Source organism: Ranitomeya imitator, chromosome 4 (assembly GCF_032444005.1).
Source record: "Ranitomeya imitator isolate aRanImi1 chromosome 4, aRanImi1.pri, whole genome shotgun sequence".
NCBI lineage: Eukaryota > Metazoa > Chordata > Amphibia > Anura > Dendrobatidae > Ranitomeya > Ranitomeya imitator.
The window spans coordinates 351,154,565-351,181,243 of NC_091285.1; the positions used below are offsets into that span (position 1 = coordinate 351,154,565).

The 26,679-nt window shown below is 46.4% G+C and overlaps 1 protein-coding gene across 10 annotated transcripts in view; it reads right to left on the reverse strand.

Annotated features, from left to right (window-relative positions):
* The window catches only part of KIF21A (kinesin family member 21A), a 237,285-nt gene that overhangs the window by 79,457 nt on the left and 131,149 nt on the right, over positions 1-26,679 (reverse strand). For all 10 annotated transcript variants that reach the window (XM_069765004.1, XM_069765002.1, XM_069765000.1 and 7 more), the window contains 6 exons: positions 24,096-24,284; positions 22,230-22,429; positions 19,621-19,728; positions 10,331-10,399; positions 10,032-10,234; positions 5,173-5,320 (listed from right to left, as the gene is read on the reverse strand). In XM_069765004.1, the coding sequence (XP_069621105.1) occupies positions 5,173-5,320; positions 10,032-10,234; positions 10,331-10,399; positions 19,621-19,728; positions 22,230-22,429; positions 24,096-24,284 (917 nt within the window). The remainder of the gene's footprint in view (positions 1-5,172; positions 5,321-10,031; positions 10,235-10,330; positions 10,400-19,620; positions 19,729-22,229; positions 22,430-24,095; positions 24,285-26,679) is intronic.

A 26,679-nucleotide genomic window follows, 5' to 3' on the forward strand; every position in this document is an offset into this window, starting at 1 on the left:
TCTCAAATATCCACCAATGTCAAAGAGTCCTATTCGTGCTTTTTAATCAGGTGTGTGTGACAAAATCCTGCTGCTATGAGCAGCAAAAAACTTTTGTGTCACTTTTGATATGCTAATTAGCCAGGACTAGTCTGGCATGGTGTCTATTCCCACAGGATGGTCCTGGCCTCCGATGCTTTAATCACACCCACTCGATGTGACTGACATTTTCGTCACCGTGCCTGATCATGGTTTTATAGTCCTGCAGGCACAAAATGCCTTGCCCTGAAACTACAACTGGACTCCCCATGTTCTACACATAATGAACTATTTTCCACCTGCACAACACGCAGTGAGTCACTTTACACCCTGTACTGCAAGTAATTTCCTGCTCTTTACCTCTATGATATGTATTGCATGAGTACTATCTGTACTGCGTGCGCAATCTACTGCTCTCCCTCCACCTGTACTGCGTGCAACCTAATGCTCTCCCTCCACCTGTACTGCGTGCAATCTACTGCTCTCCCTCCACCTGTACTGCGTGCAACCTACTGCTCTCCCTCCACCTGTACTGCGTGCAATCTACTGCTCTCCCTCCACCTGTACTGCGTGCAACCTACTGCTCTCCCTCCACCTGTACTGCGTGCAATCTACTGCTCTCCCTCCACCTGTACTACGTGCAATCTACTGCTCTCCCTCCACCTGTACTGCGTGCAATCTACTGCTCTCCCTCCACCTGTACTGCGTGCAACCTACTGCTCTCCCTCCACCTGTACTGCGTGCAATCTACTGCTCTCCCTCCACCTGTACTACGTGCAATCTACTGCTCTCCCTCCACCTGTACTGCGTGCAACCTAATGCTCTCCCTCCACCTGTACTACGTGCAATATACTGCTCTCCCTCCACCTGTACTGCGTGCAACCTACTGCTCTCCCTCCACCTGTACTGCGTGCAATCTACTGCTGTCCCTCCACCTGTACTGCGTGCAATCTACTGCTCTCCCTCCACCTGTACTACGTGCAATCTACTGCTCTCCCTCCACCTGTACTGCGTGGAACCTAATGCTCTCCCTCCACCTGTACTGCGTGCAATCTACTGCTGTCCCTCCACCTGTACTGCGTGCAATCTACTGCTCTCCCTCCACCTGTACTACGTGCAATCTACTGCTCTCCCTCCACCTGTACTGCGTGCAATCTACTGCTCTCCCTCCACCTGTACTACGTGCAATCTACTGCTCTCCCTCCACCTGTACTGCGTGCAATCTACTGCTCTCCCTCCACCTGTACTGCGTGCAACCTACTGCTCTCCCTCCACCTGTACTGCGTGCAATCTACTGCTCTCCCTCCACCTGTACTACGTGCAACCTAATGCTCTCCCTCCACCTGTACTACGTGCAATATACTGCTCTCCCTCCACCTGTACTGCGTGCAACCTACTGCTCTCCCTCCACCTGTACTGCGTGCAATCTACTGCTGTCCCTCCACCTGTACTGCGTGCAATCTACTGCTCTCCCTCCACCTGTACTACGTGCAATCTACTGCTCTCCCTCCACCTGTACTGCGTGGAACCTAATGCTCTCCCTCCACCTGTACTGCGTGCAATCTACTGCTGTCCCTCCACCTGTACTGCGTGCAATCTACTGCTCTCCCTCCACCTGTACTACGTGCAATCTACTGCTCTCCCTCCACCTGTACTGCGTGGAACCTAATGCTCTCCCTCCACCTGTACTGCGTGCAATCTACTGCTCTCCCTCCACCTGTACTGCGTGCAACCTACTGCTCTCCCTCCACCTGTACTGCGTGCAATCTACTGCTCTCCCTCCACCTGTACTGCGTGCAATCTACTGCTCTCCCTCCACCAGTACTGCGTGGAACCTAATGCTCTCCCTCCACCTGTACTGCATGCAATCTACTGCTCTCCCTCCACCTGTACTGCGTGGAAGCTTATGCTCTCCCTCCACCTGTACTGCGTGCAACCTAATGCTCTCCCTCCACCTGTACTGTGTGGAACCTTATGCTCTCCCTCCACCTGTACTGCGTGCAATCTACTGCTCTCCCTCCACCTGTACTGCGTGCAATCTACTGCTCTCCCTCCACCTGTACTGCGTGCAATCTACTGCTCTCCCTCCACCTGTACTGCGTGCAATCTACTGCTCTCCCTCCACCTGTACTACATGCAATCTACTGCTCTCCCTCCACCTGTACTGCGTGGAACCTAATGCTCTCCCTCCACCTGTACTGTGTGGAACCTTATGCTCTCCCTCCACCTGTACTGCATGCAATCTACTGCTCTCCCTCCACCTGTACTGCGTGCAATCTACTGCTCTCCCTCCACCTGTACTGCGTGCAATCTACTGCTCTCCCTCCACCTGTACTGCGTGCAATCTACTGCTCTCCCTCCACCTGTACTACATGCAATCTACTGCTCTCCCTCCACCTGTACTGCGTGGAACCTAATGCTCTCCCTCCACCTGTACTGCGTGCAATCTACTGCTCTCCCTCCACCTGTACTGCGTGCAATCTACTGCTCTCCCTCCACCAGTACTGCGTGGAACCTAATGCTCTCCCTCCACCTGTACTGCGTGCAATCTACTGCTCTCCCTCCACCTGTACTACGTGGAACCTAATGCTCTCCCTCCACCTGTACTGCGTGCAATCTACTGCTCTCCCTCCACCTGTACTGCGTGCAACCTAATGCTCTCCCTCCACCTGTACTGCGTGCAATCTACTGCTCTCCCTCCACCTGTACTGCGTGCAATCTACTGCTCTCCCTCCACCTGTACTGCGTGCAATCTAATGCTCCTTCCACCTGTACTGCGTGCAACCTAATGCTCTCCACCTGTACTGCGTGCAATCTACTGCTCTCCCTCCGCCTGTACTGCGTGCAATCTACTGCTCTCCCTCCACCTGTACTGCGTGCAATCTACTGCTCTCCTTCCACCTGTACTGCGTGCAACCTAATGCTCTCCCTCCACCTGTACTGCGTGCAACCTAATGCTCTCCACCTGTACTGCATGCAATCTACTGATCTCCCTCCACCTGTACTGCGTGCAATCTACTGCTCTCCCTCCACCTGTACTACGTGCAATCTACTGCTCTCCCTCCACCTGTACTACGTGCAATCTACTGCTCTCCCTCCACCTGTACTGCGTGGAACATAATGCTCTCCTTCCACCTGTACTGCGTGCAATCTACTGCTCTCCCTCCACCTGTACTGCGTGCAACCTACTGCTCTCCCTCCACCTGTACTGCGTGCAATCTACTGCTCTCCCTCCACCTGTACTGCGTGCAATCTACTGCTCTCCCTCCACCTGTACTGCGTGCAACCTAATGCTGTCCCTCCACCTGTACTGCGTGCAATCTACTGCTCTCCCTCCACCTGTACTGCGTGCAGCCTAATGCTCTCCCTCCACCTGTACTGCGTGCAATCTACTGCTCTCCCTCCACCAGTACTGCGTGGAACCTAATGCTCTCCCTCCACCTGTACCGCGTGCAATCTACTGCTCTCCCTCCACCTGTACTACGTGGAACCTAATGCTCTCCCTCCACCTGTACTGCGTGCAATCTACTGCTCTCCCTCCACCTGTACTGCGTGCAACCTAATGCTCTCCCTCCACCTGTACTGCGTGCAATCTACTGCTCTCCCTCCACCTGTACTGCGTGCAACCTAATGCTCTCCCTCCACCTGTACTGCGTGCAATCTAATGCTCTCCTTCCACCTGTACTGCGTGCAACCTAATGCTCTCCCTCCACCTGTACTGCGTGCAACCTAATGCTCTCCACCTGTACTGCGTGCAATCTACTGCTCTCCCTCCGCCTGTACTGCGTGCAATCTACTGCTCTCCTTCCACCTGTACTGCGTGCAACCTAATGCTCTCCCTCCACCTGTACTGCGTGCAACCTAATGCTCTCCACCTGTACTGCATGCAATCTACTGCTCTCCCTCCACCTGTACTGCGTGCAATCTACTGCTCTCCCTCCACCTGTACTACGTGCAATCTACTGCTCTCCCTCCACCTGTACTGCGTGCAATCTACTGCTCTCCCTCCACCTGTACTGCGTGCAATCTACTGCTCTCCCTCCACCTGTACTGCGTGCAATCTACTGCTCTCCCTCCACCTGTACTGCGTGCAATCTACTGCTCTCCCTCCACCTGTACTGCGTGCAATCTACTGCTCTCCTTCCACCTGTACTGCGTGCAACCTAATGCTCTCCCTCCACCTGTACTGCATGCAACCTAATGCTCTCCACCTGTACTGCATGCAATCTACTGCTCTCCCTCCACCTGTACTGCATGCAATCTACTGCTCTCCCTCCACCTGTACTGCGTGCAATCTACTGCTCTCCCTCCACCTGTACTGCGTGCAATCTACTGCTCTCCCTCCACCTGTACTACGTGCAATCTACTGCTCTCCCTCCACCTGTACTGCGTGCAATCTACTGCTCTCCCTCCACCTGTACTGCGTGCAATCTACTGCTCTCCCTCCACCTGTACTGCGTGCAATCTACTGCTCTCCTTCCACCTGTACTGCATGCAATCTACTGCTCTCCACCTGTACTACATGTAATCTTCTGCTCTCTCTCCACCTGTACTTTGTGCAATCTACTGCTCTCCCTCCACCTGTACTGAAAGCAATCTACTGCTCTCCACCTGTACCGAGTGTAAGCTACGGTTCTCCACCTGTACTGAGTGCAATCTACTGCTCTACTGTGTAATTTAGTCTCTACACCTGTATTGTGCATAAATAACTGCTCTCCACAAGTACTAGTTGTAAGTTATTTCTCTCCTCCTGTATTTTACTGCTATCCACCTATACGGCATATCACTGACTGTTATCCACCTGTACTGAGTGTAAATTACTGCTATCTACATATACTGTACCAAGACTATATTATTTTGTCTGTATACTAGGTGTGCTGAACAGGGCTGAAACTCCAATTCTCTATAATGGAAGTGATTCACCAGTTTCCAGCAGCTACTTCTGATATGCTATGCACAAGGACTTGATCTATCTGGTTTATGTTGAATCTTATTATATTTCTGAAATGATATGTTGAAGGTGTATGTAATAATTATTTGTTCTCCAGGGAATTACGGTCTCAATATAGATTATTAAGTTACAATATCATCATATTACACACTAATATTAATACCTCTTAATATTTGAATCTTTATTGGGAGATGTTATTTTACCTTCAGTAGCCGGTTCATGTCAGATTCCATATTAGATATAGTCATCCTTTGCATCACAATGTCAGTGATCCTTCTCTCCAGGGACTGCCATTTCTGTCTGGCTGCCTTTGACGTGTAAGTGTTAGATCCCTTCCTTTGATGTTTTTTTCTGACAATAAAAAGGAGTAAAATGTGCCAATATAAAATCTGTTTTGTATATACATGCTTTCTAATACTTCGCTGTCCATGACTCTGGTATTTGACTAAAAGAAAAATGAGGCCAAAAATAAATAATTGTACAAAAATACAAACAGAGAAAGTACACGCTGCTAAATCTTAATTAAGCTTAACGTATTGTAATTATCCCACGCTGCTGTGATACTGCGATCCATCCGCCCACACCTACTGCTCTCAGCTGGGGATTGTGAACATTCTGCAATAACTACTGTACCGTCATTATATTATAATACAGCACTTCGTACACATAATTAAAAATAAATACCCATGATTCCTGAACTAAGGCTGATAATGGGATTACTTTTCCTGGGGTCTAGAACTTTCAGAACACATCTTAAAAAAGGATTATATATATATATATATATATATATATATATATATATATATATATATATATATATATATATATATATATATATATATATATATATATATATATATATATATATATACACATATATACATATACATATACATATACATATACATACATACATACATACATACACATATATATATATATATATATATATATATATATATATATATATATATATATATATATATATACACCTTACATATTTTGATATGTTCTTGTGCACTTGTTTTACTTTTACTTTTTGAGGTGCAGTTGGGCCCTGATGGCTTTGTAAGTTGTGGCCTCTGCTCACACGGGATGCATTACAGTTAGCGCTGGTCAGCCCGCCACATGGCGTTATTAATAGGCTATGATCCAGTTGCTGTGCATACTCTGTGTGAACACTGCTGCAGATTATTTATTTGCACTGGTGTGCCAAGCAGCCATTCCATGATTGTAGGCTGGCTCTCTTATTTGGTATTATCACACCTGTGTAGTCGCCATCTATACTTGGGCCCACTGCACCATGAGAGCGCATTTGATTTGAGGCCTAGACAGGTAAGCACCTTTGCCTGTTTTTCTGTGGTGTTTATATATATATATAATCTTAGTAAACAACAATCATAAGGATATAGTCCTGAATACTTTTACTTGATAGGCCAGAGAGGTAACAATTCTTTTTTTGGAGTTGAGTGTTTTATCCCATTACTGAAATGGATCATAAATAGTGAATAATATCTGATCTTCCAATGTTTGTAAGGGTGCTTTCTGACAAAACCTTTATTTAGTGTTTTCGGTTGCTTTTTTTTTTTTTGCAGCAATACTGGCAAAACCATGTAGTTGCTTCAATTATACACCTACAGGCTGGGCCAAATGGCGAATTTGGCTGCAACACAAGTCGCAAGGGAAAAAACATAAAAATAAATTTTAAAGGGAACCTGTCACCCCGTATTTTAAAGATGAGATAAAAATGGCATTAACAAGGGCCAGAGCTGAGCTTTACAGTACTGTCTTCTGTGTGTTTATATTCCGCACCTATCTTGCCGAAATACCTTTTGAAAGTCGGCGTTTGGTGCTGTCACTCAGTCAGGTCTGGTCAGATGGGCGTTGATAAGTTGCGGTTCCTCCCCCCTGCTCCTCGGCGTGTATGACTTAAATGCGCTCTGTGAATCACACAGATCGCGCACTTTTTTCGCAGTTGCGCATTAAATGAGCCTCTTGCGCCTGCGCATTATGCTGTGCCCAACTGTGGGCATAGCGTACGTTACATCACTGCGCAGGCGCTTGTCGGCACTTTTACCTGTGTGCCCCGGAAGTGGTTATATGCGCATTTAATGTATAGCTGGATGCCGGTAAAACTTACGATCGCAGGTGGGGCTGAGAAACTGTTACCGGCATCCAGCTATACAGTATGCGCATATGACCACTTCCGGGGCACACAGGTAAAAGTGCCGACACGCGCATGCGCAGTAATGTCCATTATGATATGCCCACAGTTGGGAAAACCATAATACGCAGGCGCCAAATTATACGTTAGTGCGCAGGCGCTAAGCACAACGCTGACGGCGGGAATAACATTCGCAGGGAAACGCAAGAGGTGGGGGAGGAACCGCAACTTATCAACGCCCATCTGACCAGACCTGACTGAGTGACAGCACCAAACGCCGACTTTCAAAAGGTATTTCGGCAAGATAGGTGCGGAATATAAACACACAGAAGACAGTACTGTAAAGCTCAGCTCTGGCCCTTGTTAATGCCATTTTTATCTCATCTTTAAAATACGGGGTGACAGGTTCCCTTTAAAAATTGCTCCTATAGCCCAGTCGAATCCTTAGGGTACAGCACGTAAGTCACAAAAATCCAACTGCTACAAACATTTTGTGATTTGCTTGTCACAGCTCTCTAGAGGTCGTACTTTGACCCCATTCCCAGGCTTTATATTGTAATGTAGTAGTGACCTGTGTAATCTGACCGGGTAGCCCCAGCCTAGATGGGAACATTATGTGTAGATATGATGGAAAAGGCTGCAGATTATTTAAACTATAATTTCATTTCAATTTTTGCTCCAAATTAAACTGTAATAATTGAATCATGAGGAGCAACTAGAAGCAGAGATCCAGAAAATGTTAAGGAATAGGGAAAAAAAGCATAATATATTTATTCAACTTAATACAAAAAATGTGTTTTGTATAAATAAATGTGCAAAAACTATCACTGCAGCTAAAGAAATAACCATCTCAGAAGAAGCACCATTATGTACATTTTGTAGTTTGTGTTTTTTTGTTTTTTTTTACTTTTTAACTCTTTCATACCATGGCCATGTTGCATTCTGTTTTTTCCTCCCCTTCTTCCAAAAGCCGTATTTTTTTTTTTATGTTCCCATCAACATACCCATGTGAGGGCTTGTTTTTTGCAGGACAAGTTGTACTTTTGAAAATACACCATTCACTCTACCACATATGTGTACTGGAAAACGGGAAAAAAAATTCCGAGTGTGGTGAAATTGCAAAAAAACAAAACCTACAATTTCATAATTTTTTTATTTCTTTTTTTTATTTCTTTATTTATTTACCATAGTCACTATATGATAGAACTGACCTGGCAATATGACTCTCCAAGTAAATGCAAGTATGCAGCTACCAAAGATATGTTTTTTTTATTTAAGTGGTGAAAAAAATTGAAAATTTGTAAGAAATAAAATCTTTTGCTTTTGTCGTCAACAAGACTTTTTCATTTTCGGGATCTGGGGCTGTTTGAGGGCTTATTTTTTAAATCCTGAGCTGATGTTTTTACTGATACCATTTTAGAGTAGATATGATGTTTTGATCGCCTCTTATTGAATATTATTGCAATGTTTCAGAGAACATAAAAACACTTAATTTTGACGTTTAGATTTTTTTTTTTTTCGTAAAGCCGTTTACCGATCAAATTAATTTATTTTATAATTTGATACATCGGACTTTTACGAACGCAGCCATACCAAATATGTGTATTTTTTTAAGGGGCAAAACGGGGAGGTTTGATCTTTTCTATTTCATTTTTTTTTTTTTTAACTTTTAATTTCCCTCTTCACTTTTTACTGGATTTATTAGCCACAGGCTGGCTTTCACAGGAGGATCTTCATGACAGGTATGGGTGTCTTCAGCAGACTCTTGGGTGTCATGATAACCCATCAGCACCCTGCAATCACATCACGGGCACGCCAACTGGAGCGCAGAGCGACAAGCACCCATTGGCACACGTTCATTCTCTGGCTGCAGGATTTAACAGATTAACAGCATCGGGTGCAGATCGACTGCACCGTCGGCTCTAAGAGGCACATAATGGCTGATTAAATCAGCCGTCACATGCAGGGAAAGATCCGGGCTCGGCGTGCATCAAAGCCAAAGAGGTGGCATATGACGCAAGTTTACATCATGTGTCATGAAGAGCTGGTGCTGAAGACAAAAGGCCCCAATATACATTGGTTGAATGTATGATAGAGAAAACGTTTATGGTTTAAATCAGGTTTTCATGCAAAATGTACACTTTTTTTACATTGTTAATTTTCCTCTCCCAAATTTATCATATTACTGTTAGATTAGATTTTTTTTTTTTAATATAGTGATATGAAAGAAAAAAAAATTGGCAAAAAAAAAAAACCAAAAACATTTAATATAAAAACTTGATTTAAGCAACCTTATATTGACACATGGAGGAGATATACGCCGCAGTTAATCTGCGTATTTCTTCATCATTTCACATCACTTGGAATTTTTTTTGTTTTTTATAGTAAAGTGAATGGTGTCATTCAAAACTAAAACTTGATCCCCCACCTCTCTCCCCCTGAAAAGCAAGACCCTGTAGAGTTACAGTATATCGATGAGAGAAGAAGAGAGAGGTTTGGAACCTCAAAAACAAAAATGGGTCCTTATGGGGTTAAGATCAAATGAACCCACATATGCATACTGGAGTCTCCAATCACTTTATACTGGATAAAAGTCAGTTTCAATACAAATGCCCAATTCTGTTCTCCAGGAAATAATCTGCGCCCAGAGCTGCCTGGTCGCGACTTTCTCCTCTGAGGGATTCAAGAGAAAGCTATCGCATGTATACGGCCAGCTTTAGCACATAGACAATCATCTGTAATCAATTAGGACAGATTACTAGGGTAAGTAAATCAAGAGAGTACTTGAGATGCAAGAAACCACAAAACAGCAGCTTTACAGCATCTAGAGCTACAGATCTATAAAATGACAGAGGTCGAAAAGTCCCAGATTCATTGAATAGGGCATCAATGATGTACCTTGTGCCGTTGAAAGCATTAGAAGTCGCAGGCTGTACTCTGGCTATTGGGATTTTAGGCCTTTGTTGTCCTGATATTCGGGCTGACTCATGCTCTTCAATGGCATGTTCTGAAACAGGTTCTGGAAGGCTTATTTTACGACTTACGACCCTCCCCGCCACTCTATCAGACATTGGTTTTACTTGTCGCCGTAGTGCAGTAACCTGTGTACATGAAATAAAGGTGATAAACAAGTGAGCAATGCATGAGACATAAGTCACAAAAAAGATAGGATTCAGCTATTTCTAAACAGTTTTTACCTCTTCATTTTTCCGTCGTAGAATAACTTCTTGCTGTCTTTTCTGGGCTTCAAGGGTCCTCACTTGACTCTGAAATAAAGGCTCACTAGGATTATCACATATAGTGGTGATTGAAAGTTTGTGAACCCTTCAGCACTAAAAAATACTCGGAGGACCTCAGAGCGTGCTCGAGAAATCTCGAGTAATGAGTATATTCGCTCATCACTAACAAGTACCCGACATATGATGCACCACTACAACATACAGCGGGATGGAGTTAATGGGACTCTCCGGTCTTGTCGGATTGTCTGGAGCACCAACACTGGAGTTGGCAGTGGATGCCTGGGGAGAGCATAGCTTCATTTCCTCTTTTATCATCTTGACTCTCTACTGTGATATTTTTTTTAAAGACAGAAAAAACAGTAACTTAAAGGGAACCTGTCACCCCGTTTTTTGAGATTGAGCTATAAATACTGTTAAATAGGGCCTGCGCTGTGTGTTCCTATAGTGTATGTAGTGTACCCCTATTCCCCACCTATGCTGAGAAATAACTTACCAAAGTCGCCGTTTTCGCCTGTCAATCAGGCTGGTCAGGTCGGGAGGGCGTGGTGACATCGCTGGTTCTTCCTCAGCTTTACGTTGGTGGCGTAGTGGCGTAGTGGTGAACAAGCAGCGCGCGATCTGCGCTGTAATCCCTTGCATCGGTGGGGGCGGCCATCTTCCTGGGGCCGCGCGTGCGCAGATCGAGTGCTCTGCTGCACGGGGTTTCAGGAAAATGGCCGCGGGATGCCGCGCGTGCGCATTAGAGATCGCGGCGGCCATTTTCCCAAAGCCGAGTTTGCATCTCGGCTTTGGGAAAATGGCCGCCGCGATCTCTAATGCGCACGCGCGGCATCCCGCGGCCATTTTCCTGAAGCCCCGTGCAGCAGAGCACTCGATCTGCGCACGCGCGGCCCCAGGAAGATGGCCGCCCCCACCGATGCAAGGGATTACAGCGCAGATCGCGCGCTGCTTGGTCACCACTACGCCACCAACGTAAAGCTGAGGAAGAACCAGCGATGTCACCACGCCCTCCCGACCTGACCAGCCTGATTGACAGGCGAAAACGGCGACTTTGGTAAGTTATTTCTCAGCATAGGTGGGGAATCGGGGTACACTACATACACTATAGGAACACACAGCGCAGGCCCTATTTAACAGTATTTATAGCTCAATCTCAAAAAACGGGGTGACAGGTTCCCTTTAAAATTCTACTTTCGGTCCTTGAGAGCAGGGCCGGCGTCAGCACCCGGCGTACCCAGGCAAGTGCCGGGGCCCTGGCGAGACAGGGGGGCCCATTCAGGGCCGGCGTTAGGGGCAGGCAGCTGCCTAGGGCCCCCGCTCCCCAGGGGCCCTCAGCTAGCGGCACATCACGCAGCCGCTATGGGGCCTCTGTGAGGCAGGGGGGCCGCCTGTCGCCAGCGCCAACTCCCCCGCCGCCGCATTGAACTATAGCGGCATCTGCCGGTAAAGTTCAAAGCAAATGATGGAGGAAAAAGCGTCACCTGACGCTCCCTCTCCCATCATTCCCCACTCTGCCTCTGACACTGCGCAATGATGTCATCGCGCATTCGCTGTGTCAGGCAGTGCAGCTGCAGCCACCGAGACCAGAGCAGGGAGCAGCGCGGGCACATTGAGAGGTGAGGAGTGTTTTTTTTGTTTGTTTTTTTAACTATAACAGTGAGTACTGGACTATGGGGCCATTCTTTTGAGGGAGGGGGGCTGTGCTGTATACTACATGTCTGTGCTATATACTACATGGCTGTGTTATATACTACGTGGGCTGTGCTATATACTATATGGGCTGTTATATGCTACGTGGGATGTGCTATATACTACATGGCTGTTCTATATACTACGTGGGCCGTGTTATATACTATGTGGCTGTGCTATATACTATATGGGCTGTTATATGCTATTTGGGCTGTGCTATATACTACATGGCTGTTCTATATACTACATGGGCTGTGTTATATACTATGGGGCTGTGCTATATACTATATGGGCTGTTATATGCTACGTGGGCTGTGCTATATACTACATGGCTGTTCTATATACTACGTGGGCCGTGTTATATACTATGTGGCTGTGCTATATACTATATAAACTCTGATATGCTGCGTGGGCTGTGCTATATACTACGTGGCTGTTCTATATACTACGTGGGCCGTGTTATATACTATGTGGCTGTGTTATATACTATATGGGCTGTTATATGCTGCGTGGGCTGTGCTACACACTACGTCGCTGTTCTATATACTATATGGGCGGTTAAATGCTACGTGGGCTGTGCTATATACTACGTGGCTGTGTTATATGCTACGTGGGCTGTTATATACTACATAGCTGTGGTATATGCTACGTGGCTGTGTTATATACTACGTGGGCTGTGTTATATACTACATGGCTGTGTTTTATGAGATCAGGAATCGTGGTATGTGTTAAAGGGGGGGCCCACTGAGACTCTTTCGCCCGGGGCCCTCAAAAACCTGGACCCGGCCATGCTTGAGAGTCTATAGAAAGAGGATACATAAAAGTAAAAAAAATTACCACTGAACAATGACAGGTCACTTTATCTGTTATTGGAGTTTTGCCACTGCCTTAATGTACATATCACTCTGGTCCCCACACTGATTGAAGGAAAGGTGATGACTAACCGTATTCTCATACTAAAGTTCTGTCTCCACATCCTTCGAAATGCAGGAGCAACAAACAGCACCACTAGACTTATTTTGGCATCTTATAAACATTTGTAAAGAACCACTGGGTCATTACAGATAAAAACATTTAGGAGATCTACCCTTGTAAGTATAGGTGCAATTACACCTGACAACTGGCGGCACTAACTCACTGCCGATCAGCTACTTGTTTGTCGACAAGTAGTCATTTATTACCCTGTTTACACCGGACGGCTTGGGTTCAGATGCTCATTGGATAATTTGTAATACAACATTCAGTGCGCTTAGGATGCCATTAATCTCAGCAGCACAGGTCTTATTTACACAGGAAGATATGCTACCAAGAAAACAGGATTTTTGGTTGCTTACCGTAAAATCTGTTTCTCGGAGCCTTCATTGGGGGACACAGGAACCATGGGTGTATGCTGCTGCCACTAGGAGGCTGACACTATGCAAATAAAAAAGTTAGCTCCTCCTCTGCAGTGTACACCCTACCGACAGGAAGTAGGATATTCAGTTAGTGAGAAAGCAGTAGGAGAAGCAACATGTAAAAGAGAAAGAATAATATAATAATAATAAACTTTATATAGCGCCAACAAATTCCACGGCGCTCCATAGATTAACAGTTTCAAACACTCAAAGAGTGTTCAAAGAACTCAAACGTATACAGTAAACAGAGCTGTTCAACTTGGGAGGGTGCTGTGTCCCCCAATGAAGGCTCCGAGAAACAGATTTTACGGTAAGCAACCAAAAATCCTGTTTTCTCTATAGCCTTTCATTGGGGGACACAGGAACCATGGGACGTCCCAAAGCAGTCCCTGGGGTGGGAAAAACAGACTTCCATCAGGTCCGAGGACTCACCACTGCTGCCTGCAGGATCCTCTGCCCAGGCTGGAGTCCGCCGTAGTTCGGCGAAACGTGTGGATGGAAGACCAGGTTGCCGCTTTGCAAAGCCGTCGGCAAAAGCCCCGTGACGTGCCGCACTGTAAGCGCCGACTGCCCGGGTAGAGTGAGCCTTATCTCAGGAGGAGGCACTCTTGTTCTTGACCCGGTAAGCTTCGAAAGTTGCCGTTCTGATAGAGTGAGCAATAGTCGCCTTGGAAACCGGCAGGCCTCTACGCACGCCATCAGGGATGGCGAAAAGAGAATCCATCTTTCGGAAAGCGGCTGTGCTAGCCAGGGAGATCCTCACTGCCCTGACGAGGCCCAGCCTGTTCAACGATCACTCCAGAGGATGAGTCGGAGCTGGACAAAGGAAAGGTAGAACGATGCCCTCGTTGAGGTGGAAAGATGAAAACCACCCCAAGGAAGGAAGGAAGGAAGGAAGGAAGGAAGGAAGGCGGAGGCCTGGGACCACCTTGTCCTGGTGGAAAATCAAGAAAGGAGGTCGGCAAGAAATGGCCGCCAACTCGAAAACACGGCGGATCGAAGAGATGCACCTGAGAAAGGCCACCTTCCGAGATAGAACTGACAGGGAAAACTCCCTGAGAGGCTCAAAGGGGGAACCCCTAAGAACAACCAACACAACCTTTAAATCCCATGAATCCACAGAGGCCCTGAACGGAGGGACACTGTGGGCTACTCCTTGAAGGAAGGTCGTAACCTGTGGCTGAGAAGATAACGCCTTCTTAAAAGGGAAGAAGAGCGCAGAAACCTGGCCCTTTAGGGAACTGAGAGCGAAGCCCGAATCCAGTCCTGCCTGAAGGAAAACCAAATGGAAGGCAGGGAAAAAGGACATAGGAGAAAAGTGGTTGGACTCGCATCAACGAAAGTATGCCCTCCAGGTAGGATAGTAAATCCTGCAAGAAGACGAAGGCTTCCCAGCCTGAATTATAGAGTGGCTCATCTGGGCCGAAAGGCCGGACGCTCTTAGAACTGTGGAGTCCACAGCCACACCGTTAAACTGAGCGACCGATAATTCGGGTGGCAGATCGGACCCTGAGACAGCATATCGGGTCCGTTTGGAAGGCACCAGGGGTGTCCGCGAGAAGATTGACGATGTCTGCAGACCAAGACCTCCTGTGCCAATCCAGGACGATCAGAATGACTGGCACCCATCCCGCCTTGATCTTTTTCGACAGCTTGGAAAAGCAAGGGAAGGCGTGGGAACCGATAGGGGAGCACAAACTGCGACCAAGGAATGGCCAGAGTGACAACACCACTGTGAGAGGATCACGGGACCCTGGGCCGACCCGAGGGGCCTTCCTGTTCAATCAGGACGCCATGAGGTCCACCTCTGGAGTCCCCCATTGAAGGGCAATCCGATAGGAAACCTCCTGAAGAACCCTTCCCCCGCCGCGAGGCCCTCGCGGCCGAGGAAGTCGGCGGCCTAAAAGTTCATGCCGGGGACATGCACTGCGGAGCTCACCAGGACCGTTGCCTCTGTCCAAAGGAGGATCCTGGAATCTCGGCCGAGGCCAGGGAACGCCGAGTCCACCCCTGGTGGTAGACATATGCCACTGCTGTGTCATTGTCTGTCTGGATTCGAATTGGCAGGCTGCTGAGAATCCTTACCCAGTGAAGGAAAGATAGAAAGATGATCCGGAACTCGAGGACATTGATCGGCCAAGAGGACTCCTGCGCCGACCAACAACCCTGACAGAACAGGAAACAAAGCCCCGCGCCTCCGCCGAGCGGGCTGGCATCCGTCGTCACCACCTGCCAGGGAACTGGAAGGAAGGCTGTGAAGGATCTACTCTGGGATAAGAGAAGTGACCTCGGCCACCAGTCGAGGAACCGTTTGACCCGGGAGAAAGCCGGATCGGACGATGCAGAGAAAAGACAGACCTGTCCCCTGTGATAGAATAGCCTGCCGAAGAAGTCTTGAATGAAACGGGCGAAGGGAAAATTGCTTCCGATGTTGCAACCAACCTCCTTAGGGCCTTCAAGGCCCGTCGGAGAAGAGGGGAGCCGAAAACCCTGGAGCAAGCGAACTTCCTGACAAAGGAGGGATATCCTGTCTTCGGGAAGGAAGACTCTGGTCCGACAAGTATCGAAGAACATGCCCGGAGATACGAGGTGCTGAACAAGATGGAACTTCTTCCTGTTGACGAGCCACCCGCAACGGCTAGAATGTCGGGAAAGATGGATAGACTTTCGGGAGCCTGAAACCGAAATTCCTGAGCCTCCATGGAAGCGATTACTGAACGAGGGAATATCATCCTGAAGTGTCTCCAACGAAACTTCCTGTTCAGCAGATTGAGATCCGGACTGGGACGAACCTTGCCGTCCTCTGTCAGTACAAAAAGATTCGAAGAGAAGCCTGTGAACCGTTGAACCGTTCCAGTTCTGGGACGGGAACGATTACCCCGGATTTAAGGAGGGAAACAATGGCAGTAAAGAAACCCGGGACTAGAGCGGGGTCTCTTGGAGGTTGGGATTTGAAGAAAACGATCCCAGGACCGTGAAATGAAGATTTTGTATCTAGAGGGAACAAGTGCCCTGGCCCATGCGTCCTCTACTGAGGAGACCCAGACGTCCCTGAGGAACAGAAGATGGTTGCCCAGCCTGAGAAACGGGCTGGGGTCTAGTCGTGGGTCATGCCTAGGTGGAACTTCCAGTCCTGGACCTGGATAATCCGCCTTAGGAGTAGCGGGCACGCCAGGAAGGAGTGAGTCCGATGAATATCTTCTTCTCTTAACGTGCCTGTGGCCTCTGCTGTTGCGAAGAGGAATCTGATGCCGCGAAACTACGAAAAAGGTCGAAAAGACCGAAGTAGCCGCCTAAGGGAAAGTGGGCGAGGTCTGGAGAAGGGGACTGGTGCCGCCAGTGGCGTCCTTAATAAATTTGGTCCAGCTTGGAACCGAAAGGACGTGAACCTTGAAAAGACAGGCTCGTAAGGGACTTCTTTGATGACTCTTGAGCCAAACAGTGTGACAGCTGGCAACAACCTCACTGGGCGCCTGTGCGGCAGAAGACGCGACGTCCAGGGAACCAATTATTCCCCTGCATGAGTAATCTGGGTGGCAAGTTCCGCCAGCCGGCCTGATGGAGCTCCAGCTTGAATGCCCCAACGGAGTTGTTTAGCCCCTCAGATACAGACTTTGAAACCAAAGTGGAAGCCAAAGTCGGGCATTGGGATGATGCGGCAGGTTTCGAAAGCCGACTTCACGAAGGATTCCATGATCCAATCGATGGAATCTTTCAGAGCCGCCCCACCGGACAGTATAAGGACTGTGTTGGTGGCAAGTCTAGCAGCCGACGGATCCACAGGGGGAGAGGTCGTTCTCTAACGCCTCTCAATCCGGTTGGCAATGAGATCCGAAGGAAAGAGATTATGAGACTCCAAGACGCTTGTCTCATTGAGAACGTCTGGTCGAATTCGCTCTTTCTCTGGCCAGAAGCTCCTCGAATTCAGGATGAGGAGCCAATACCTTGGGAGGTAGTTTAGACCGTCTAAACGAAACCGCCTGATCTGCGGGTTTCGTAGAGGAATCTTTGATGCCACAGGTCTGATTGGTCGCTCCAATGAGGCTTTGAACCATATCCCTCATGTTAGCGATTTGGTTCGAATCCGGCCCCAAATTATCCTCCGAAGGCGCATCAGAGAAGACCTCGCCTGACTCCGGGGGGAAAGGCCAGGGGGAAGTCGACCACAGAGAAGGACCGTGGGGCGAAGTGGACCGAGAAGAGAACTCAGACCAGCGTTCCTGTCTGGATCTTTCGCGGCCTGTATTAGAAGTCTCGGACGGAGCTTCTTGCGACCCGCTGGCTACTACGGAAGTCTGCAGGGGCAACCGATCTAGCACGGACACAAGGGTCTGGGACACCCGTGTGAGATCCGCTACTGATAGAGTGGCGGGGGGGGGTCCTGGGCGGTGAGCATAATGTGGATTGCCGCAGGCCTGCCTGAGAAAAGGTAGGAGGCCGGAAGCGAACTCCTGTAAAAATAGACCGAACGGGTCCGAGGAAAAATTCAGAAGGGAAGAGTATCAGTCTGTGGTGCAGAGCTACTCACGGCAGACGCTGCGGTGGGCATAAGGCGAACACGCAAAGTGTTAGACTAAGGCAGAAGAGGGAGAACAAAAGCGACTTCCCTTAAGATTAGACATGGCGATGAAGAAGCCAGAAGGTTAGTACTCACGACAGGTGATGGATGGAAAGCTGCACCTCATGATGTGGATGGTCCTTAACGCAGGGGTGCAGGCAGACAGAGCAGACTTCTGGGACACTCTTCTGTCCAGGACCGGCTGCAATGCTGAGCCGCAAGGGATGAGGACGCCAGGCTATGCGCTTTGAGGAGCCAGCGCAAAGCGGTCCTGGTGCCGAAAAACCACTTCAGGGGCGCAGGAGAAAGTGGGCGGGGCGGGAGAAAAGCCCGCCTGATGTAAGGAGGAAGTGGCGGAGTGCGGCCGGAAGTAGGCCCCGGGGGAAGCCGGGGCCTAAATTAGAGGCCGGCGTCCACCGGTGCAAGACCGCGGCGCCGGAGCTGTGCGCCGCGGGTATGAAGCGGCGGGGCAGCCTGGGACAAAGGCATCGCGGCCGCAGAGAGCGGCCGGAGAAGCGTGGCTGCAGGGGCCCGAAGCGGCCTGCAAATGCCGCCGCACTGGCAAAGATGGCAGGGGAGCCGCCACGCTGGCACAGATGGCGCTAAGGGCGGCCGGAATCGTACGGTCGCAGGGGCCAGAAGCGGCGCGGCGGCCTGCAAACGCCGCCGCGCTGGCACAGATGGCAGAGAACAGGAGGCAGAACGGCCGCAGCTATGGAAGCGGCGCGGCAGACAGAAAAGCACGGCCGCCGTGCGGTAAAGGGATCTCGGCCCGTGCGCGCGGATAAAAAGGCCCCTGCAACTGCGTGCAGCTGCCCGTGCACACGGGCGACGACCAGTGGGATCCCCCCTTTAGAAGATCTGTATGGGGTGGGATGGAATGGGGAAAATACTCACCTTAAATATCCCACGTCGTTACTAACCTGAAGAGGAATGAGACGTCCAGGGAGCTGATGGACGTCCTCGTCTCCGCAACCGACAGGCTCTGGTGGGCGAGTGGGTGGGGGACGGAGCCAGGACCGGACTTCTAAGCACGCTTGTGTGCTAGGATCTTGGTCCTGGTGAGGGATCTATGAGGATACGGGGTGGCAGTACACGCCGTACTCATAGTCCGCACTGTGGGACTACAGGTGTGACTGTTCACCCTATATCCCTCCGGAAAAACCTGAAAAGTAACGACGCACATTGAGGTAGATAAGGGTCTAATGAAAGACCCGTGTCCACCTCCTACTGACACTAAGCTAAACTGAATATCCTACTTCCTGTCGGTAGGGTGTACACTGCAGAGGAGGAGCTAACTTTTTTATTTGCATAGTGTCAGCCTCCTAGTGGCAGCAGCATACACCCATGGTTCCTGTGTCCCCCAATGAAAGGCGATAGAGAAAGATGATCTTTTGTGAAGACCAAAAGATCATTTTAACTGATGAACAAGTGTTTTGATTTTACGCTGGGCAATTGACAACCTGTTAAAACTACTTAGTTATGGTGAAACAAGCACACTTAGGTACGAAATCTGGACACTGTAAAGGGACACTAACAGAGGCAGTTGTAAGATCTACGTGTTCATTCAAAATAACTTGAAAAAAAAAAGCCAAGAAAATACGCACCTCTCGCTTACGCTGATCTTTTTTAAGCTGTGAAATTTCACGGGTTCTGCGAGAGTCTACCATTCTTGCCTTTTCTTGCTCTTCCTTCATTTGTTTCATTAACCGCACCTAAACACAAATATAAACAATGAGTCTACGTGTAAACTGTGTAACATGTCTGTGTTTTGTGCCTCTATGGACACACATATAGACCAGTCTGTCTGGACGAGAGCCATGTGATGACATATGTGATGACATGCATGTAGTAGAGTCCTAACCTAAGCTTTCCAGAACTCCAATGCATGTTGCAGGCACCAGTTTGCTCAGAAAAGAAATCTAAATAGCGCACTAATTATTAATGACTACAACCAGACCTGAACATTGTCTTGCCATTTCATTTTTTGTAAAAGCCTGGGCTACAAAAAAAAGACTGCTATTAAAGTACTGTCCTGGAATTACTGCCAGAACAGTAGTTTTTCTTGAAATACTTTCAAAGGACTAATCATCATTAATTTACACAATTTCATATTTTGTTTGATAAGCTACTAGTAAAAATAATTTCTGATCACAATACTGAACTATTAAAGCAGACGCCCACCATTACATGTCATATCCACGGCATAAATCATGAAACTACATAAAACACTTTACATGGTGTTAATTGTAACTGGTCACCAGGTTATAAGCTATATCCGGCACATTTCAGTCGACCCTTCATAAGAGTCCAGCTTTCCTGCATACATAAGGAGATACCTTGTGTAAATATCCTGCGCCGTATGCTAATCGGTCCTGTTAGGACCATGCGTGGAGCATCCTGACCCTGCAATCTCCATCCTGCCATAATCGATGCAGCCGATGTCTCCTACATCAACCATAGCGTCTGTTCAACTCTCGAAAAAAGACTGTGGGGATGACGACATCCATGTAACTCAAGACAGGAGTGATGGTAATTGTAGGGACAGAGGAGGTGCCGAGCACAGTCCAGAGACGTCCATCAATCCAGATGGTAAGGGACAACTATAAAAGGTATTTTTCAGGTTATATGGGGCAGCTGGGCTCTTATGAAGGGGTTGCAAGAACGCCGTTAATGACATCTGAAAGGTGGTGGATATAGATGAAATATTATGAATACAAGTACCATTTATAAAAAAAAAAAAATTAGATGGTGTCGATTTAAGACCTTTCCAAACCTAAAATTGCGCCACTGAGGGTCAAATAATATAAGACTGTACACCAGTATTTCCCCAAACTTCAGTCCTCACGGACCCCAACAGGTCATGTTTTCAGGATTTCCATAGCGCTGCCCAAGTGAGAGAACTCCTGATACTTCAATCACCTGTGCAATACTAAGGAAATCCTGAAAACATGACCTGTTGGGGTCCGTGAGGACTGGAGTTTTGGGAAATACTGCTGTACACATTCAGCTAATCAGCTTAATGCTGCTTGTTGCTCATGCTCAGCCGCTCTACTCACTGCCAGTGATCATAAGGAAAAGCAGTACAGTCAAAAGAAGTACGGCAGCAAGATAGGCTACTTTCACACTAGCGTCGGCCCGACGCACCGATGCACGTTGTGAAAGAAATGAACAACGGGGGTAGCGGATGCAGTTTTTCAACGCATCCGCTGCCCCATTGTAATGTCCGGGAAGGAGGGAGCGGAGTTTCGGCCGCACATGCGCGGTCGAAAATGGCGGACTCGATGCACAAAAAAACGTTACATGGAACTTTTTTTGTGCCGAGGGTCCGCTAAAACACAACGCATCCGTCGCACGACAGACACGACGTGTGGCCGTACGTCGCAATGCGTCGCTAATGCAAGTCTATGGAGAAAAAAACGCATCCTGCTGGCACATTTGCAGGATGCGCTTTTTTCTCCAAAACGACACATTGCGACGGATTGCTAAAAACGCAAGCGTAAAAGTACCCTTAGGCACAAAGCTACTCGCAGTTCAGGATCTGAGCATATCTCATCACTTGCACTCGGATTATTAGATAGACGTGCTTATTGCTATAGACTTTGAACATCATGAAGTGCCATAAGTAAATGAACCCCACTCAAGATTATTATTTATTTTATTTTATTTTTTTAACAGCTTCTAAATTGCAAAATATGTTTAGATTTCATAATCTATACAGTGGATATATGTAATGGTGGAAGAACATCTTTAAAAGATAATTTATAACAGGTAATATATCATTAGGTTTTTGCTAATGTAGGGGAAATGACCCCAATTCCAACGATGTATCACTTATGTTACTGGGTGCTACAGTTTTGGTTAAAAACTGTTTTCTCTGCTGCAGATCTAGCAGTTCTCTGAATGCTGAGCTCTCTATAACTCTACCCCCACCACTGATTGGCAGGCCAGGGGCGATAATCTAGTGATAACTTCCTGTTGATAAAACTGTGATTTCATCAAAAGTACATTAAACAGCCCAGTAAGAGACATCACTGGAATCAGGGTCTCAGTCCCCACATTAGGCTGCACTCGAAATAGAGAGCAAAAACTTGACAAATTCTCTTTACGTTAATCACAAAACTCAAACCTTTGCTTTAAATGCTATGGTATAATGTCGTCTTTCATACAATATGAAAGATTTAATATAATAATGGTAATCATGAATTTAATGTACCTTTGTTTTCTTCATTTCGACAACCTCTTGCTGCAATTTTTTCATTTGCTTTTCATACTGTGACTGATTTTTCAATAAACGGGCATGCTCCTTTTGTGCAGCCTGCAGCTTTTGGAGTTCTTTATTCATGGTTTGCAGCTTCTTCTCATACTCTGTTTTTATCTTTTTGGTTTTCTCTTCTGTACATGTTTCCATAGAACCTAAAGGAGATGTTTTACTAATGAGTGACCAGCAGGATGAAGGCCAGGGAACTTCTTTGTAATCAGTGAAAGTAAAGTGTCATATACTGTCCTTCATGTCTAGCATTTGGTACATATGGTTTGGCTTTTACAGAAGACTGGATTGCAATTGCCTACTTTCACGCTGTCTCACTTGATTTGTCTTTCCTGCGTTTGCAGCAGTGGATTGAGCTTTATAGCTTTCTGTCCAAAATGTATGGTGCACTGGTTTATCACCCATTATTAACCATAGGTTCAAAAGCGTTTAACCCCCTTTACGCCAGGGCAAATTCCCATGTTTGGGTTTCTGTTTTTTTCTGCTCTACTTCCCGGAGCCATAACACTTATTTTTCTGTCATCAAAGAAATATGAGAGCTTGTTATTTTGCGAGACGAGTTGTACTTTTGAATGTCACCATTCATTTAATCCCATAGTGTACGGGGAAAATGGAAAAAAAAAAAAAAACACTCAGTGGGGAGGAATTGTAAAACAAAAAAACGCAATTATGACATTGTTTTTTGGAAATTGTTTTTACGGTGTACATCTTGTGGTAAAAAGGACCATGCAATGATTCTCCTCATCAACATGATTACAGTGATACCCCACAGGTCCAGTTTTTTTATGTTAGTGGTGAAAGAAAAAAAACATACGGTAAGTTCACAGTAAAAATTATTTTGGGTTCTGTTGCCATTTTCAAAAAACCGTAACATTTTCATTTTTCAGCAGATGGAGTGGTGTGATGGCTTATTTTTAGCAGGGAATGTTTTTATTTACACCATTTTTGGATAGATGTGACTTTTTGATAGCTTGTTACAGCATTTTTTGTGGAATTGCAGTGCCCCAAAAAGTAATTTTGCCGTTCTTGACATTTTTTTTGTTTATGGCATTTACCGATCGGGTTAATTGTTTTTATACTTTGACAGATCAGACTTTTCTGAAAGCATCGATAACACGTGTTATATGTTTAAAACATTTTCTTCTTACTTTTCACTATTCCTGTTAGGCTCCTTAGGGGGCTTGAAGCATCACTGCATATAGCAGAAATCATGGTTTCGTTTGAAGCCCGGCCACAGGCAGAGTTTCAAAGGAGCTCCGTAATGAGGAGCATGGAGGTCATCAGCTGACTCCAGGGCTGGCAAGCCAAACCCATCACAGGTACACTGATGGGAGGAGAGATGACGCACACACGCCGAAGATTGACAGCAGTATTTAACAGGTCAACAATCGCGGGCCGACCACCGCTCCACCTGAGAAGGTTAGGGGCAAGTCCTGGCTGTAAGGCCACGTGCACACATTCAGTATTTGATTAATTTTTTACCTCAGTATTTGTAAGCCAAAACCAGGAGTGAGACAATCAGAGGAAAAGTATAATAGAAACACATCATCGCTGCTGTATTTTTCACTTATTCCCGTTTTTTGTTTAAAAATTCTGAGGTAGAAAACTCACCAAACACCCAACTTAACTTGTGCATGTGGCCCACTACACACTTACACACTTCCTTCTGAATTGCACCGTACATGTACAGCGGATGCCGTGAATGGGTTTAATGAACTAGGAATCTAAATAAATTTGAGGAAAAATACGGTAAAAAAAACATGGCTCCATCCATGCCATTTCTGTGGTAAATTATAAACATCCTGTTATTACCCATATTTTGAAGTACACGATCTCTCTCAAGTTGTGTGTCCCGGATTTTGTGTTGCAGGGTCATCAGCTTTTCTTCATACTGCTGTTTCAGGGTATGTAGCCTTCTCTGGCTGTTCTCCAGTTCATCAATAAGTTTTTGCTTAATTGCGATCTCACATGTGATATTTGCCAGATCCGCTTGGTAGTTTTCTGTAAATTGGAACAGACAAAAGATGGAAATTACTTCAGTGCAGTAAAACAATAAATACACATACATTTAACCCCTTCACCCCAAAGCCTGTTTTCACCTAAGTGACAGGGCCAATTTTTACAATTCTGACCACTGTCACTTTATGAGGTCATAACTCTGAAACGCTTCAACGGATCCTGGTGATTCTGACACTATTTTCTCGTGACATATTGTACTTCATGATAGTGGTAAAACTTCTTCGATATGACTTGCATTTATTTGTGAAAAAAACAAAAATTTGTCGGAAATTATGAAAATTTAGCAATTTTCAAACTCTTAGTTTTTATGCCCTTAAATTAGAGAGTTATATCACATAATATAGTTAATAAACAACATTTCCCACATGTCTGCTTTACATCAGCACAATTTTGGAAACATAATTTTTTTTTGTTAGGACGTTATAAGGGTTAAAAGTTGACCAGCGATTTCTCATTTTTGCAACAAAATTTGCAAAACCATTTTTTTACGGACCACCTCACACTTGAAGTGACTTTGAGGGGTCTATATGACAGAAAATGCCCAAAAATGACACCATTCTAAAAACTGCACCCCTCAAGGTACTCAAAACCACATACAAAAAGTTTATTAACCCTTCAGGTGCTTCACAGGAATTTTTTGAATGTTTAAAAAAATTGAACATTTAACTTTTTTTTCACAAAATTTTTACTTCAGGTCCAATTTGTTTCATTTTACCAAGGGTAACAGGAGAAACTGGACCACAAAAGTCGTTGTACAATTTGTCCTGAGTACGCCGATACCCCATATGTGGGGGTAAACCACTGTTTGGGCACATGGCAGAGCTTGGAAGGGAAGGAGCGCCATTTGACTTTTCACTGCAAGATTTGCTGGAATTGAGATCGGAGCCCATGTCACGATTGGAGAGCCCCTGATGTGCCTAAACAGTGGAAACCCCCACAAGTGACACCATTTTGGAAAGTAGACCCCCTAAGGAACTAATCTAGATGTGTGGTGAGCACTTTGAACCTCCAAGTGCTTCACAGAAGTTTATAATGTAGAGCCGTAAAAAAAATGTTATATTAATTTTCACAAAAAATGATCTTTTTGCCCCAAATTTTTTATTTTCCCAAGGGTAATAGGATAAATTGGACCCCAAAAGTTGTTGTGCAATTTGTCCTGAGTACGTCGATACTTCATACATGGGGATAAACCACTGTTTGAGCGCATGGCAGAGCTCGGAAGGTAAGGAGTGCCATTTGACTTTTCAATGCAAAATTGGCTGGAATTGAGATCGGACGCCATGTCGCATTTGGAGAGCCCCTGACGTGCCTTAACAGTGGAAACCCCCCACAAGTGACCCCAATTTGGAAAGAAGACCCCCTAAGGAACTTATCTAGATGTGTGGTGAGCACTTTTAACCCCCAATTGTTTCACTAAAGTTTAGAATGTAGCATTGTGAAAATTAAAAAATCATTTTTTCTTTCCACAAAATGATGTTTTAGCCCGCAATTTTTTTTTTCCCAAGGGTAACAGGAGAAATTGGACCACAAATGTTATTGTCCAATTTGTCCTGAGTACGCCGATACCCCACATGTGGGGGGGAACCACCGTTTGAGTGCATGGCAGAGCTCGGAAGGGAAGGAGCACCGTTTGAAATGCAGACTTAGATGGATTGGTCTGCAGGCGTCACGTTGCATTTGCAGAGCCCCTGATGTACCTAAACAGTAGAAACCCACCACAAGTGACCCCATATTGGAAACTAGACCCCCCAAGGAACTTATCTAGATGTGTTGTGAGAGCTTTGAACCAACAAGTGTTTCACTACAGTTTATAACGCAGAGCCGTGAAAATAAAAAATATTTTTTTTTCCACGAAAATGATATTTTATCCCCTATGTTTTTATTTTCCCAAGGGTAACAGGACAAATTGGACCCCAAAAGTCGTTGTCCAACTTGTCCTGAGAACGCTGATACCCCATATGTTGGGGGGAACCACTGTTTGGGTGCACGGCAGAGCTCGGAAGGGAAGGAGCGCCATTTGAAATGCAGACTTAGATGGATTGGTCTGCAGGCGTCATGTTGCATTTGCAGAGCCCCTGATGTACCTAAACAGTAGAAACCCCCCACAAGTGACCCCATATTGGAAACTAGACCCCCCAAGGAACTTATCTAGATGTGTTGTGAGAGCTTTGAACCAACAAGTGTTTCACTACAGTTTATAACGCAGAGCCGTGAAAATAAAAAATATTTTTTTTTCCACGTAAATGATATTTTATCCCCTATGTTTTTATTTTCCCAAGGGTAACAGGACAAATTGGACCCCAAAAGTTGTTGTCCAACTTGTCCTGAGAACGCTGATACCCCATATGTTGGGGGGAACCACTGTTTGGGCACACAG